At 41.6% G+C, this 15,087-nt stretch overlaps 1 protein-coding gene and 2 non-coding genes across 8 annotated transcripts; all 3 read right to left on the bottom strand.

The window, feature by feature from the left end:
• Positions 1–5,678: 5,678 nt before the first annotated feature.
• On the bottom strand, positions 5,679–10,853 carry RPL21 (ribosomal protein L21). Of its 6 annotated transcripts, none has more exons than XM_045376999.2 (7): positions 10,561–10,853; positions 9,050–9,115; positions 8,260–8,338; positions 7,832–7,893; positions 6,885–6,997; positions 5,912–6,062; positions 5,679–5,811 (listed from the first exon to the last, which is right to left on the bottom strand). In XM_045376999.2, exons 3-7 carry the CDS (start codon positions 8,324–8,326, stop codon positions 5,722–5,724), a joined length of 483 nt encoding a protein of 160 aa, XP_045232934.1. In that variant the 5' UTR covers positions 8,327–8,338; positions 9,050–9,115; positions 10,561–10,853; the 3' UTR covers positions 5,679–5,721. The 6 variants fall into 6 exon arrangements, with proteins under 6 accessions (XP_045232934.1, XP_005585583.1, XP_015294580.1 ...); XM_005585526.4 differs by having other exon boundaries at positions 10,826–10,853; XM_015439094.3 differs by lacking the exon at positions 9,050–9,115 and having other exon boundaries at positions 10,556–10,853.
• On the bottom strand, positions 6,713–6,840 carry LOC123569906 (small nucleolar RNA SNORA27). Its single transcript, XR_006693789.1, has one exon. It is a non-coding gene; the product is annotated as a small nucleolar RNA SNORA27 (small nucleolar RNA).
• On the bottom strand, positions 7,097–7,169 carry LOC123569894 (small nucleolar RNA SNORD102). Its single transcript, XR_006693779.1, has one exon. It is a non-coding gene; the product is annotated as a small nucleolar RNA SNORD102 (small nucleolar RNA).
• Positions 10,854–15,087: the final 4,234 nt, after the last annotated feature.

The raw sequence follows: 15,087 nt of genomic DNA, 5'->3' as shown, positions 1-15,087 counted from the left end.
GATCACACTACTGCATAGACCAGGATAATCAGTGAAACAAAAGGGCAGAAGCAAGAGCCCTGTCAATATCAACTCTTTCCTCTGGTCTCCTTTTACCCTCCTGGATACCTGTTTTGCCTTATTTTATGAAGAGATTTAGGTCTTACTGCTCCTCCTATACTGTCACCTCCTTAATAAGGCTTTATGGTGTCTCTCTTTTCCCTTCATTCCACAGTAGAGTAGGTACCAGTAAACATCCCCCACAGGCCAGGTGTGGTGGCTCACGCCTATAATCCCAACACTTTGGGAGGCCGAGGTGGGCAGATCACTTGAGCCCAGGTGTTCAAGATAAGCCTGGGCAATATGGTGAAACCCCATCTCCACTAAAACACAAAAAACTAGCTGGGCGCGGTGGCATGCTCCTATAGTCCCAGCTACTCAGGAGGCTGAGTCAGGAGGATCACTCAAGCCCAGGTGTTTGAGGCTGCAGTGAGCCATGATTGTGTCACCGTACTCCAGTCTGGGTAATGAGGGAGACACTATCAAAAAAAAAAAAAAATTCCCCTAAAGTATCTATAGATATAAGTTGATAAAAACTCAGACCACTAAACATATATTGGATAAGGTATAGAAAATGAAGAAAGTCTGTATTTATAGGATATTAAGAGACAATCTTGATAAAATTCGAGCAGAGGCTGACTAAAGGGGACAAATCATGGGGAAGGATGAAGGAAAAGCATTCCTTCATAGCATGACACGCTCCTTCAAAAGCATTCCTTCATATTTTGTACTTCAACTTACAAAAGCCCTCAGGCACAAATGCATTTGGCATTTTAAAAGACACAGCAAGGAGGCTCATGAAATTGGATCTGACTTTGGGGCAGGAAGTGGTACAAGACTAGGTCGCAAAGGTAGCTACAGGACAGATAATGAAGGATTTTGTAGGTCACGATAATTGTCAGATTATAAATGGTATTCAAAGCTATGAGGCTTTAGGCTTTAGCCTCCTAGCTTTGAATCTCACCTGGAGTATAAAGGTACTCCAGTATTTGGAGATCAGAAAGACGGAACCAGCAAAGACCGCAGACCAGGTAAAAAGAAACCAGGAGAGGGTTCCAGAAGCTAACTGAAGCCAAACTCAGTAATAAACATTTTCTCTCACCAAAGTAGCAAAGATTAAATTAAAATAATCAATGCTGATGAGAATGCTGAGACAAGCATGTTCTCTGGAAGGTGGAGTGCAAACTGGTATAACCCTTTGGTAAATCGATTCATCAAAGTGAACCAAGAATTTGAAAAACATATATTCTTTAACCCAGTATTGTGCTTGTGAGGAAATCTATTTTTGAAGACTAATCCAAAATACTAAAATTTTACGCATATTCATAGTATTGCCACTGATTGTTTTAAAAATTGCTATGCTGTACATCACATAGGAAGAGTTCATTTTCTGAGTATCTGCGCTAAGGATAGTAGTTCCCCTAAGCCAATCTGGCATGTCATCCTTCTTTCTCTCATGTCCAACTTTATTTGCCCCTTTGAATTGACACCTCATATCCCCATTTCCTTGTTGACAAGTCACAATTTACTTATTTCACCTGGTTGTGTTACAACATGAAATAGGCCCTAAGTGCACAACGGGTCTCCAGGAATCATTTTATCCAATCCCTTATACTCAGGGAGGTGACACCACTTTACTGATGAGGCAACAGAAAGTGAAGGGAACATGACTTGTTGGAGAATGAACAAAACAATGTTTAAGGTCTCCTGATCTTTGCACGTTACATGGGAGATTTAATAAGCCTACACACTCATACGCAAAATGGTTACGAGTCCTCAAAATTCAGAGAAACACTAGTTTTGTAAAGACCGAACACAGACAGATGCATTTTTTTAAGAGCAGTCTATTTCTCATTATCCTCTCATTAATTCGAAGAGTACTTGCTGAATGCTTACTATTTTCCAGGCACGAAGAGTCCCTAAACTCAGGTGTAGTGGGGAAGACTACGAGTTAAAACACATAACAGAAGTTATGGGAACAAAGATGTGGGGGATTTTATTACAACCAGAAGTATCTTTCTCCTGTCTGATTCAAAGAGCTTTCTTCATTCCTCTCCTTAAAATACTTGCAACAGGGAAGGCATCATCTATGAGATAATACAGGGTGAGTGCTGAAGGACACACGGGAACTCATCAAGTGACCAAAGGAAAGCCTAAGTGTTGCAGGCAAAGGCAAGAGCATGTGCAAAGAACTTGAAAAAATCTATTTTCCTAATACCTAAAGCATAAAGAAGGCAATAACCGGAAGTGAAAGGGAAAACAAGCAGAAACCAGATTACAAAGGTTCGCATACATCATGATGCAATCACGTTTGCACAAACTCATCCAAATGTCTAAACTCATCAAACTGTACACACTGAAGGTGCAGTTCTTTGTTATCAATCATACCTCAACAAAGCTGTTACAAAAAATAATGTGGTCTTCCGGACACTATCTGGCACCCACCCACACACTAACTTATTGGAGTCTTCAGGGATCCACTTGGTAGTCAAACAGCACGGCAAATAGAGGAACTCTTTGGCATAAGAGGATCATGGGTTCAAGTACCAGCTCTGCTACTTTCTGGCAGTATGACCACTGGTGAGTTATTCCCCCTTTAGTTTTTTATCTTACTCATAAAACATGGTAGCCCTCACATCTCAAAGAAGCCAGGAAGATGAAATAGATCAAGTGGTCAACAAATGTTGTCAGGCATATAATATCAATTCATTAACGAAGAGCTCAACTTTATGTACGTATCTCTCAAGCAGATAAATGGTAAATAGGGATATACCACACCCACTCCCCCACAAAAGGGGGGTCACATATACTCTTAAAACCTAAATATTAGTAAATTCTAGATTCACTGCAAAGCAATGACTTAATTTTGGACATCCAAAATACTCCTGGCAGGCTTCTGTGTCCAAACAATGCAAAATTCTCAATTAGCAGCAGATCTATGAAACAAAAATTGGTAGTTACTGAATATTCACCATAACATCATGATATGTGCTTTGTAAGTATTCCCATCTAACCCTCAAAATCACCTTTTTAGGGGCACTTTTATTATCCCCTTCCAGGTAAGAAAACTGAGTCATGTCGGTCAATTTGTAATGTAGTAACAGAATGAGTAAATGTGGAGTCTGGAAGCTGCTTTAATGAAGGGAACAAGGCAAGTGTGACTAAAGGGACAGGGTGTGATGACTTCTACTAGATGCACGGCTGAGCCATGAACTATTATTGGAAAATACACAGGACTAATGAGATTATGTTTACATGCAAGTCTCCACTACTAGAATGTGAATCCTTAGGGGCAGTTATTCAGATTCATATCCAACTGTGAGGGATCCCCAAGCAGTACATATCACCCATCTCACTTCATTGGGAAAAACTCAAGACCACCACCTACACTTTTCTCCATTCAGAACATTAAAAAATATTTTTTTGAGACAGGGTCTTGCTGTTACCCAGGCTGGAGTGCGGTGACAGCAATCATAGCTGACTGTAGCCTTGACCTCCTGGACTCAAGTGATCCTCCCAACTCAGCTTCCCAAAGTGTTGGGATTACAGGTGTGAGCCACTGCGCCCGATAGTTCTTAACACTTAGTAAATATGACTAGGTCTTTGCCTTACACAGCCTCACCCCGAGAAGGTAGCAATAAGAATGACTGTGTACAATCTCAAAGGTTGGATAGAATCGATTTGGGGATGAAATGGACTTAATGCCTGTCAGCAAGATTGGCGAGGATACGTTTCAAGGACCCATGTTTGTTAAGTAAACGTTTCCAATTGAAGGGTATTGTTTTAATATGTCCTCTCCAAAATTCATGATGAAACTTAATCCCCACTGTTGCAGAGAAATTGCCATAAGTCATGAACCGCTGGTAGAAATGTAAAATGGTAGAAAACGCTCTGGAAAACAGATTAGCAGTTTCTTAGAAAGGTAAATATGCAACTACCTTAAGACCCAGCAACTGCACTTTTGGACGTTTATCCCAGAAAAATGAAAACTTACATTCACACAAAAACCTGTACATGAATTCTCGTAACAGCCTTAAAAACAGCTAACTATTGGTAATAACCCAGATGTCTTTTAGCAGGTCAAATGACTAAACAAACTGTGGTACATTCATACCATGAATTGTACTCAGCAATAGAACTACACACAATACGTGAAACAACTTGGATGCATCTTCAGGGAATCATGCTAAGTCAAAAAAGGCAAAGGGACACATCTAACTTACATGATCCCTGTCATTTCCATTCTTGAAATGACAAAAAGAAATGAAGGCTAGCTTAGTGCTTGCAGGGATCGGCGGGGGAAGAGGTGGTCTGACTACGTAAGGCAACACGAGGTATCTTGTGGTGTTAACTGTTCTACATATTGACTTTATGCTTTTTTTTGAGTCTCTCTTGATTCTCCTGCCTCAGCCTCCAGAGCAGATGGGAGTACAGGCACTCACCACCACAGCTGGCTCATTTTTGTATTTTTGATACAGACAGGTTTCACCATGTTGGCCAGGCTGGTCTTGAACTCCTGACCTCAAGTGATCCACCCACCTCAGCCACCCAAAGTACTGGGATTACAGGTACGAGTCACCATGCCCACCTATTATCAGTATCTTGACTGTGAAACTGCACTACAGTTTTGCAAGATGTTATCATTGACAAACAGAATACAGTGTACAAGGAATCTTTATTATTTATAACTCCATGTATATCTGCAATTATCTCAAAATAAAATATTCAATTAAAAAAAAAAGGAACTCCCATTGTGGAATTATCAAGAGGTAAGTGAAGGCCAAACCTTCATACGATACCAAACCTGCCAGCACCTTTATCTTGGGACGTCAGAGCCTCCAGAACTACCACATAAGCTTCTACTGCTTACCCAGGTCTGTGCTATATTGTTACAGCAAGACAATGGCCTAACACAAATGCTATTACCACTATTATTTTCTGAGTTCTGTTTCATGCATGGTCAAAGCAATTCCAAACTAGTATATAACACACAAATGGATACTTTAAACAATGTGTTTTTTTAGGGTTCAAAAGCAAACTCTGGATCCTGAGCTTAACTGTAATGCAATAGATTATATCCCACTTATTTTTGTAATTTATTTTATATGGCCTGACACAGTGGCTCATGCCTGTAATCCCAGCACTGGGAGGCCGAGGCAGGTGGATCACGAGGGCAGGAGTTCGAGACCCGACTGACCAACATGGTAAAACCCCGTCTCTACTAAAGATATAAAAATTAGCTGGGCACGGTGGCATGCGCCTATAATCCCAGCTACTCAGAAGGTTGAGGCAGAATCGCTTGAACCCAGAGGGTAGATGTTGCAGTGAGCCGAGATCACACCATTGCACTCCAACCAGGTTGACAGAGCAAGACTGTCTGAAAAAAAAAATTACTTTATTTCTTCCTTGATGATTTAAGACTATCTTCAAACCAGTACAAATATTTCATACATAATACCTGGCCATTTTCTAACCAACTGAGTAATCTGTTGCACAATAAGCTACCTTACATCCTTCAGCAAGGAATACATTAAATTTGAATAGGAAAGACATTACATAATGAATTAGGACACAACTAAAATTTGCTTTAAGTATTTCTTTGGGGGAGAGGACACACTTCTACTCAATGAAGAGAAACATTTTTCAGCCCAGAGGTCTTTTATTTTTTTTTTTTAACACCTATTATGCCATGAATTCATAGGGAATAGGTTCCAGCAGCTCAGGCTCCTTCCCATTGGTTCTCACAAAGTGTGCTTCTCTGGGTGGAGCAGGCTATTAAAGGAAAAAAAGGGGAATGAAATAATTACGTGAAGTGTTAAATCTCAACCTTAAAGTGCTCTCAGGACCAATGAAATATACACCAAATTCTCACCTGGCGCTTCAGTTGAACCCAGGTACCTTTCTCTTTGGCTTCTTTCTTTTTCTGATCATTTTCCTTCACGCGTTTCAGGAAGCTATCTCTGCTCTTAGAATGCTTAATGTGCTCAATACGTACATTAATTCTCTTGGCAAGAATCTTGCCCCTGAACAGAGCAGAAATTCTTGTAAATGCTTTATCAGAAATGTAACAGAAATATAGAAAACTTTTTGCAGTTTCATTTATTAAACAAACCATGAACCTTTTATCCAGATACGACAAATCAAAAAAGTATGGCTTGATTACTTTACAATCAATTATTTAATCATATCAAAAGCCTTGCAGAGAACATCCCTACTTTTAACTCTATTTGATGAGATGACAGCCTCTTAAACTCTAGTAATCTAACCCAAACCAGATTGCTAATAAAATTTAAAATTTTCTCTTTTTATTCTACAAAAACTGCTGGGCCGGGCGCGGTGGCTCACGCCTGTAATCCCAGCACTTTGGGAGGCCGAGGCAGGCGATCACGAGGTCAGGAGATCAAGACCATTCTGGTTGACACAGTGAAACCCCATCTCCACTAAAAATACAAAAAAATTAGCCGGGCATGGTGGTGGGCGCCTGTAGTCCCGGCTACTCGCGAGGCTGAGGCAGGAGAATGGCATGAACCCAGGAGGTGGAGCTTGCAGTGAGCAGAGATCCCGTCACTGCACTCCAGCCAGGGTGACAGAGCAAGACTCTGTCTCAAAACAAACAACAAAAAAAACTGCTTGGTAACAAACTGTGTTAAGACTTTCCAATACATCTGTTTCAATTTGTTTCCTCTGACAGGATACAAGACAAACACTCAGTTTGCCTGAGTTTTAAAAGGATTATTTCCTTTGCCCCACTTGAATGACCAATAAAGACATAAGTCCAATTGGCAAAGTGAAAAGGGGGTATGAGGGAATACCGGTTGGCTGCAAAGAACTACAACACTACTTACTTAACTTGTTTGTTTACAACAATGCCAACAGCATGCTGGGTAACGTTGTAGACTCTCCCAGTTTTGCCATGGTAACACTTGTGGGGCATTCCTTTTTGAACGGTACCCATTCCCTGTTAAAGAGACAAATATACCAGCATTTCCCTTTCCTTTAAAAATCTGACTTTAAGTAACTAAGATATTCTAAGATTTCCTTTAAATGGCAACTCAAGAGCTTTCAGAGCCGGTGAAATGTGTTTTTCACATTGCTTCAAGCAATCAAAAAAAACCAATCATCATTAAGCTCTAGAGTGCCAGGATACACTTAAATACAGACCACAGAACACAGCTTTCACTACGAGGGTTTTTAATCATAGTAACGGTAATCTTCATCAATAGTTAAACTTTGCACTAAGGCATTCCCTTCCAACGTGACAAACTCATAATTTCCCACCCTACCACCAAATTTCCACTTGTTAACTCCAAGCAGGTGATGAGGAAAATTTAAATTCTGCTAAGAACAGCACTTTAAAAAATCCATTCTAGGCTGTGCGCGGTGGCTCACACCTGCAATAATCCCAGCACATTGGGAGGCTGAATTGGGCGGATCATCCGAGGTGTACGAGGCCAGCCTGACCAACATGGAGAAACCCCATCTCTACTAAAAATACAAAATTAGCCAGGCATCATGGCACATGCCTGTAATCCCAGACATTTGGGAGGCTGAGGCAGGAGAATCGCTTGAACCTGGAAGGGAGGCGGAGGCTGAGGTGGGATCGTGCCATTGCAGTCCAGCCTGAGCAACAAGAGTGAAACTGTGTCTCAAAAAAAAAAAAAAAAAAAAAAAAAAAAAAAAAATACATTCTGTACTCTTACAGATGCAATATACACTAGTATTTGAATTCCTACACTAGATTAAATCCAACTTTTCTAACTTCGTAGTGTTATTTTCCCAATTTTATGTTTACCTTGATGTCTACGATATCACCTTTCTTATAGATTCGCATATACGTGGCCAAAGGAACAACTCCTGCAAAAATAAATTTGGTATAGTGAATACTAAGGCTAAAAGTCTAGAGTAAAAGAAATGAAATCTCACTAGCTTTTAACACATCATTTTTGATGGTTACATGCTTAATATCTTGCCAATGGATAATTTCTCCCGAAAGCAAAATCAGCCTACTAAATTACAACCTTTCTTCAAAGTTTAATCTTGCATCAATATTTAGTCACAAAATTATCATATAAACTTCATGCTTATTTATCACAAAATAAGTTGGGTAGACGCTAGTTATTTAATGCTATTGATACACATTCTCTGAACTACAACACATGTTGAACACAACAGAACACAAATGTGTGCCATGCTTCTCTCAAGGAAGGTAAACCTACTTACCATGTTTTCTAAAAGGCCTAGAGAACATATATCGGGTGCCTCTCCTCTTTCCCTTTGTGTTCGTCATTTTGGCAAATTACTGAAACCAGAAAGCGTAACAGTCAAATGCAAATGAAAATTGGCATTTGCCCCAAACCCCTGTAATTTCAAATGTTCGCATGTCAGTAGCAAAGTGAGAACTGCAAACTGAAAGCTGGGTCACCAAGCAATTAGTTCTGTTGAAAGGTTAAAAACCCATTATTTTAGCAAGTTAAGATATTTTGGCAAAACTGTCTAAGTTCTACAATATCAAAACTCTTAACCAGCAGAACTTTTTTTTTTTTGAGACGGAGTCTCGCTCTGTCGCCCAGGCTGGAGTGCAGTGGCCGGATCTCAGCTCACTGCAAGCTCCGCCTCCCGGGTTTGCGCCATTCTCCTGCCTCAGCCTCCCAAGTAGCTGGGACTACAGGCGCGCGCCACCTCGCCCGGCTCGTTTTTTGTATTATTATTATTATTATTTTTAGTAGAGACGGGGTTTCACCGCGTTAGCCAGGATGGTCTCGATCTCCTGACCTCGTGATCCGCCCGTCTCGGCCTCCCAAAGTGCTGGGATTACAGGCTTGAGCCACCGCGCCCGGCCAAGCAGCAGAACTTGATACGAGAATCCAAACCAGTACCCTTTCTCTATGAGAATATAAAACTACAACAGGACTTCTACCACACTCTATCTGTAGACCCCAATCTAGAATGCCAATGGCATTTAATTACTAACTATAAGAATTTATTGGAGAACACAATAAAACAGCCTTACATTTTTACGTGAATTAAATCTTTCTTGTCAACCAAATTTTCCGTGATGGTGTATCTCAAACAGCATCTATTTATCAGAAATCTCAAGTCACTTCACATTTCGGATTACTTACTACGAAATGTATACAGGGTAGAAGAGAGGGGAACCCAGGCTTTATAATCATCGACCTAAATTTGACATAGGCTCTGCCACTTACTAGCTGCGAAACCCACATTTCATCTCTCATCTTCATTTGTGAAATAGGGGTGAACACTTCCATAACTGAGATAACATCTACAAAGAACTCAGCAATGCATGGCCCACGTAAAGTGCTCAGTAGTAACTGGCAGCTAATTTATCATTATCTAAGAATTCACCTACATGTAGGCATTTAGAAATTAACCTTTCCTTTTGTTTCCCAAAAAGGCCAAAACAATAGTTTTGATGGCTCTTTAGTCATTACAGGGCAGAAGTGCCATTCCTGGCTATTACTGCTACCGTAAGGTAAAATACAGCAGTCAGGCTTAACGTGTTGACAACATTCTAACACAATTTGGTTTCTAAATTTACTAACAATCCTTTAAGAATGGCTCCCAAAGTACCATTTGTATAAAAACTGTATAGCAAGGAGACATGTTTCACCTAACTCACCAAAGCCAAACCACTGTTACAATGGATGAACCCTTTAAATGCCAGGTACCCTATTCTAATTCCCAAAGCCTTTAGATGTGTATAAAGTTCCACAAACTTGTGGTAAGTTAGTATACAAGGAGTGGTACTGTGTAGATTCAAGCCACTCTGTGGAATCACCAAGTGGCAGAACCAGTTAACTCATTCCTGATTCCAGAGCCCTTAGTCCTCCACTAGATTCACCTTTCTGAGTTTGGAATCCATTTTCCGCATGGACCCCATAAACTTAAAACTGAAAGCACTTTTCAAAACGATGCTTTACAGTCTCTAACAGTATTAAAATCATGGCAACTAGGATTCACTATAAAGAGCAATCTGCAGACTGTTAACATCCACAAACTGACAAAATGATGAACTACGGCTAAATGTTTCCCTTCACTCAAAGCATGCTGCCCTAGAATTCGCAAAACGTATCTCCTCTGGGTGCAAATATTGGTGTTGCAACGTCAAAACACTTTCCCTTCGTCCAACCACCATGTGGGGTCAAAATTTTAAAATCAGTCGAAAATCGTCTTATGCATTAACTAAGAGCAGTGAGGTTTCACTACCCAGGACGACTCCGGGACCCACTCTCCGACCAAGGGCCCGGGTTTTCACACGTGCAGGCCTCACAGGAGATTAAAACCGACGCCTGACTCTAAACCCATTCCTACTACCACTTAAGTCCTCACCCAACACCATCACAAGATTAGGAATAAAAACGCCACACTGAAAAGAGTTAGAAAGGCATCAGGCCACGCGGCCCCCACACGGCCTATGTGAGAGGGCCACCCACGGTACCGGAGATGCAGCCACGGGGACATTAAACGAAGTCTTTTAAAGATTAACTCGAGTCACCTCACCCAAAGCGACTCAGTGTCGTCTTTCTCGCAAATGTGCCCCCGTAGGGCCGCGATATGGCAGTCCGGTTCTCAGCCCACGGTCCAGGCCCGACCCGGCGCACGCTGCTCCCCGTCTGGTAGGACGTGGTTTAACCCGCCCATGCCAATGGACCTCAAACAGGTTAGACAGTCTCCCCACGGTCCCAGTGGACGAGCTCTGAGGCCACAAGGTTGCGGTTCAAGTCTGTCGAACACTTAGCGCCCGGGAGCCACGCGCAGGCCCTACCTGGAAGATGGCGGTTCCGGCCGAAAGGAAAGAGGCGGGGCCGCGGCGCGCGCCTTACAAGGGCCTGTGGGCTGCCCACGGCGCTGCCTGAGGGAAACGCCAACCGAAAGCGACTCCTTTCTAGGGAAGAAGATCGTCTCTGAGAACACAGAAAGTCTGTGAGGATATTTTCCTTTCTTGCGAAAGAAAGACCACCGGCCAACACAAGCCGACACTTGTATCGTGTCAGACAGCCCGGAAAGGGGCCTTCAAGGACGACCAACAGGACGCCGACGACCCGAGCGTGCTTACGTCGTCCTTTGCGTCACCGCCTACGCCGGAAGCTCCCGTGTTTCCGTGCCTCCCCGGGGAATACTGCGGGTGGAGCTGCGGAAAGTGCTAGTAGTAGTTGCTTATTTGTTTGCAGAAATAATTGCGTGGGTACGAAAGTCAAACGAGAATGAAGCAAGTATGTTATCTAGTTTCTATGTCTTTAAATAGTTTATCCTCCACACGTCTAAACATACGCACCTGCTAGTAGGTGCGCAAACGTTAAAACTTCTTTGGAAAGCAATTTGGCAAAATCCAGTAAAAAAAGATTTTCAATTACTATACCCTAGCACTCTGCTGCTACCTATACGTCTTGTAGAAACTTTGGTAAGTGAACGAGGATGTATGTAACAGCGCTGTGAGTAGAAGCAAAAAATTAGAAACGTCCATCAATAAGAGAATAAATACCTTATGGGATGTTAATTAGGATGTAGTATTATACGCCCATAAAAGAAGACTGAACTCAGAAATGTGATGAGGCAAAAAGAGAAAGATGTGGAAAAATAAGTAGTATGACAATTCATGTGCATTCAATTCTAAAACTTGTAAAATAATGCTATATATTGCTTAGTTATGTATATATATGTAGTTAAAGTAGTCAAGAATACAGGAGAATGAAAATCAAGTTGAGAAAAGCGGTCATATCTGGTAAGGAGGGGACAAGAAAGGGAGGCTTTAACTGTATTGGCCATTATTAAACCAGATGTTAAATATAGGGGTGGCCATTGTTTTATTCACTACACCTTTAAAAATAGGTATTATTTTGTTAATGTAGTTTATTTTTAAGGCTGTTTTAGTTTTTTTTTAAGTTGCGATAATCCCATATACAAAGCATCCAGTTTCCCGTATTATTAACATTTCATGCTAATATGGTACATTTGTTGCAATTAATGAACCAATATTTTACACTATTAACTAAGGTTTACATTTTATTCAGATTTCCTTCTGTTTTACCCAATACCCTTTTTCTGTTCCAGGATTCCATCCAGAATACCACATTACTTTTAGTTATCATGTCTCCTTATATGCCTCTTGTGGCTGTGGCAGTTTCTCAAACTTTCCTTACTTTTGGTGACCTTGAGAGTTTTGAGGAGTACTGGTCATGTATTTTGTAGGATGTCCTAATCATGGAATTTGTCCGATGTTTTTTATCATGATTATATGTATTTTCAGGATGCATTTTTAAAAAGTCATCTAAGTAACAAAATCCCTTATCAGACTGAATATAAATAATATCGTCCAGTCGCTTTTGAAGTTGGCATTTCTTCGACTCACTCGCCTGATGCACCTGAAAGTTGTAATTTCTAAGAACTGCATTATCGCTATTTTTAAAAAGTGTACATTCCGTGACCACCATCATCAGCACTTAACATCATTTGCTGAAGAACTTGAGGAGGAATAGGATTTGGTATCGATTCGTTCAATACATTGACTCCTCCTGACATTCACTGTAACCATTAGCCCTTGGCTTCTAGATTGTCTTTATTCAACTGAATTTTCTGTAGCTCGTCATTACAATCACTCTCTTAGAACTCACTACCTCAGGTCACTTTTCCTTTCCCATTACTTTCTTTCTTTCTTTGAGAGGGAATTTCATTCTCGTTGCCCAGGCAGGAGTGCAGTGGTGCAATCTCAGCTCACTACAACCTGTGCCTGGCGGATTCAAGCGATTCTCCTGCCTCAGCCTCAGGAGGAATAGCTGGGATTGCAGGCATGCGCCACCACACCCGGCTGATTTTTTTATTTTTAGTAGCGACGGGATTTCACCATGTTGGCCAGGCTGGTCGTCAACTCCTGACCTCAGGTGATCCACCCGCCTCCACCTCCCAAAGTGCTGGGATTACAGGCGTGAGCCATCGCGCCTGGCCCCCATCACTTTCTTAGCACATGTAGAACCTTGGATAAATGCAACCATGACAGTACCTCCACAGCTGAGCACCGTTGAAGAAAATCTTGTAAACAGGTCGTCTGGTGTGATGACAAATCAGAAACTAGTCATCCAAGCACTATATTTTCTTGCACTTAGAAATGTTTTTTTGAGCCCATGGAGTGTTTTAAAAATTAACATATCAAAAAAAAATAAAGATTTCTGGCTTCCCTTGGAAAATCAGGAGATCTGGCGGCACAGAGCTGCTAGGCTTGGTGGCAGCATTCCAGTGGTTGCCCCTTTAGATGGGACATGCATTTTTGAGTTCCTTCGTCACTCAGTCTGCTTCAGTCGTTTACTGCCTGGCCCCTGTTGGCATTTGTGTTTGTAGCCCCTCCCATAAATTCATGATCAACCCTTAACAAATGGGTACTCTGCTGTTTAGCATCCCCACTGCAGTTCCCCAGTTAATTTGCTTACCTGCTGTCAAAAAAAAAAAAAAAAAGTTAAACTTTTACGTGATTACAGTTAGTTTTATTCAGAAGTCTTGCTGAGGACTGTAGACCAAGGTTTATACCCTGAGGGCGGTTCTTTCACAGGGCTCCAAAGTGGTGTTTCAGCCTATTGCTTCTATGTAGGTTGTGGGGGTTCTGTATGTGTGAAATCTCATTAAAGTTTGGGTGTAAGAGTACATCACTTTATAGATTACTAAAGTAAATTGGTTATAGATTGTAGAAGCATAATCACAAACCCTGTCAGACATCTTCATGTAGGAAAAGGCAAGGTCGAGTTGATTTACTGTTTCAGGAACATTGTAACTCAGGCAAGTGACGTGGGGGCCCGTGTGCTCTATCCTGTTTTAAGATTCTTCCTGCCGGGCGCGGTGGCTCAAGCCTGTAATCCCAGCACTTTGGGAGGCTGAGACGGGTGGATCACAAGGTCAGAAGATCGAGACCACCCTGGCTAACACGGTGAAACCCCGTCTCTACTAAAAATTTAAAACGAGCCGGGCGAGGTGGCGGACGCCTGTAGTCCCAGCTACTCGGGAGGCTGAGGCAGGAGAATGGCGTAAACCCAGGAGGCGGAGCTTGCGGTGAGCTGAGTTCGCGCCACTGCACTCCAGCCTGGGCGACAGAGCGAGACTCTGTCTCAAAAAAAAAAAAAAAAAAAAAAGATTCTTCCTGAGGAGCTGCCTTTCATCCCAGTCAGGGGTTCGAAGCAGAAATAAGCAAACCTGGCTTCTTAACGTTTTCTATTTTGTTTCACATTACTCTATTTAAAGATTATTTCACATCATTTCTTTGATTATCAAACCTTCCTTTCTCCTACCTTTCTTTCACTGTTTTCTCCATCTGTGTAAACATGCTGTATATGTTTTTTTCTGAACTGTTTGAGAGTAGGTCACATATATCTTTTCCTCTTCAGGCCATGTAATGTACTCATTTGTGTCTCCTAAGAATAAGGACATTATCTTATATAACCACAGTACATTTATCAAATTCAGGAAACTAAACACTGATACAATGCTTGTATCAATTTTTTTGTGTTTTTTTGGACAGGGTCTTGCTTTATGGCCCAGGCTGGGGTGCAGTGGCATGATCCTAGCTCACTACAGTCTCCACCTCCTACGCTCAAGCCATCTTCCCACCTCAGCCTCCCAAGTAACTAGGACCACAGGTGCTACCACATCCAGCTAATTTTTAAATATTTTGTAGCGACGGGGTTTCACCATGTGGCCCAGGCTGGTCTTGAACTCCTGAGCTCAAGTTATCTGCCTGCCTCAGCCTCCTAAAGTGTTGGGATTACAGGCGCCTGGCCAGTATCACATTTACAATCCATATTTCAAATGTCAGTTGTCCCAATAATGTCCTTTATGGCATTTTTTTCTTTACATGATCCGGTCAGAAATCATATGTTGTGTTTATTAATAGTCACTGTGTCTCTCTTAGCTTTTAATCTGAAGCACTTTGGCCTTTTCTTGCCTTACGTGACTTTCACGTTTTTCGAGTCTGCAGGTCAGTAATATTTGCCCTGGTATAAGCAGTGTTTTCTCCCTTATGTGCCATCTGTTTGCATGAAGATCATG

The sequence above is a fragment of the Macaca fascicularis genome, chromosome 17 (assembly GCF_037993035.2).
Source record: "Macaca fascicularis isolate 582-1 chromosome 17, T2T-MFA8v1.1".
NCBI lineage: Eukaryota > Metazoa > Chordata > Mammalia > Primates > Cercopithecidae > Macaca > Macaca fascicularis.
The sequence above is the reverse complement of the archived record's forward strand: the minus strand, read 5'-3'. Positions and strand labels throughout refer to the sequence as shown.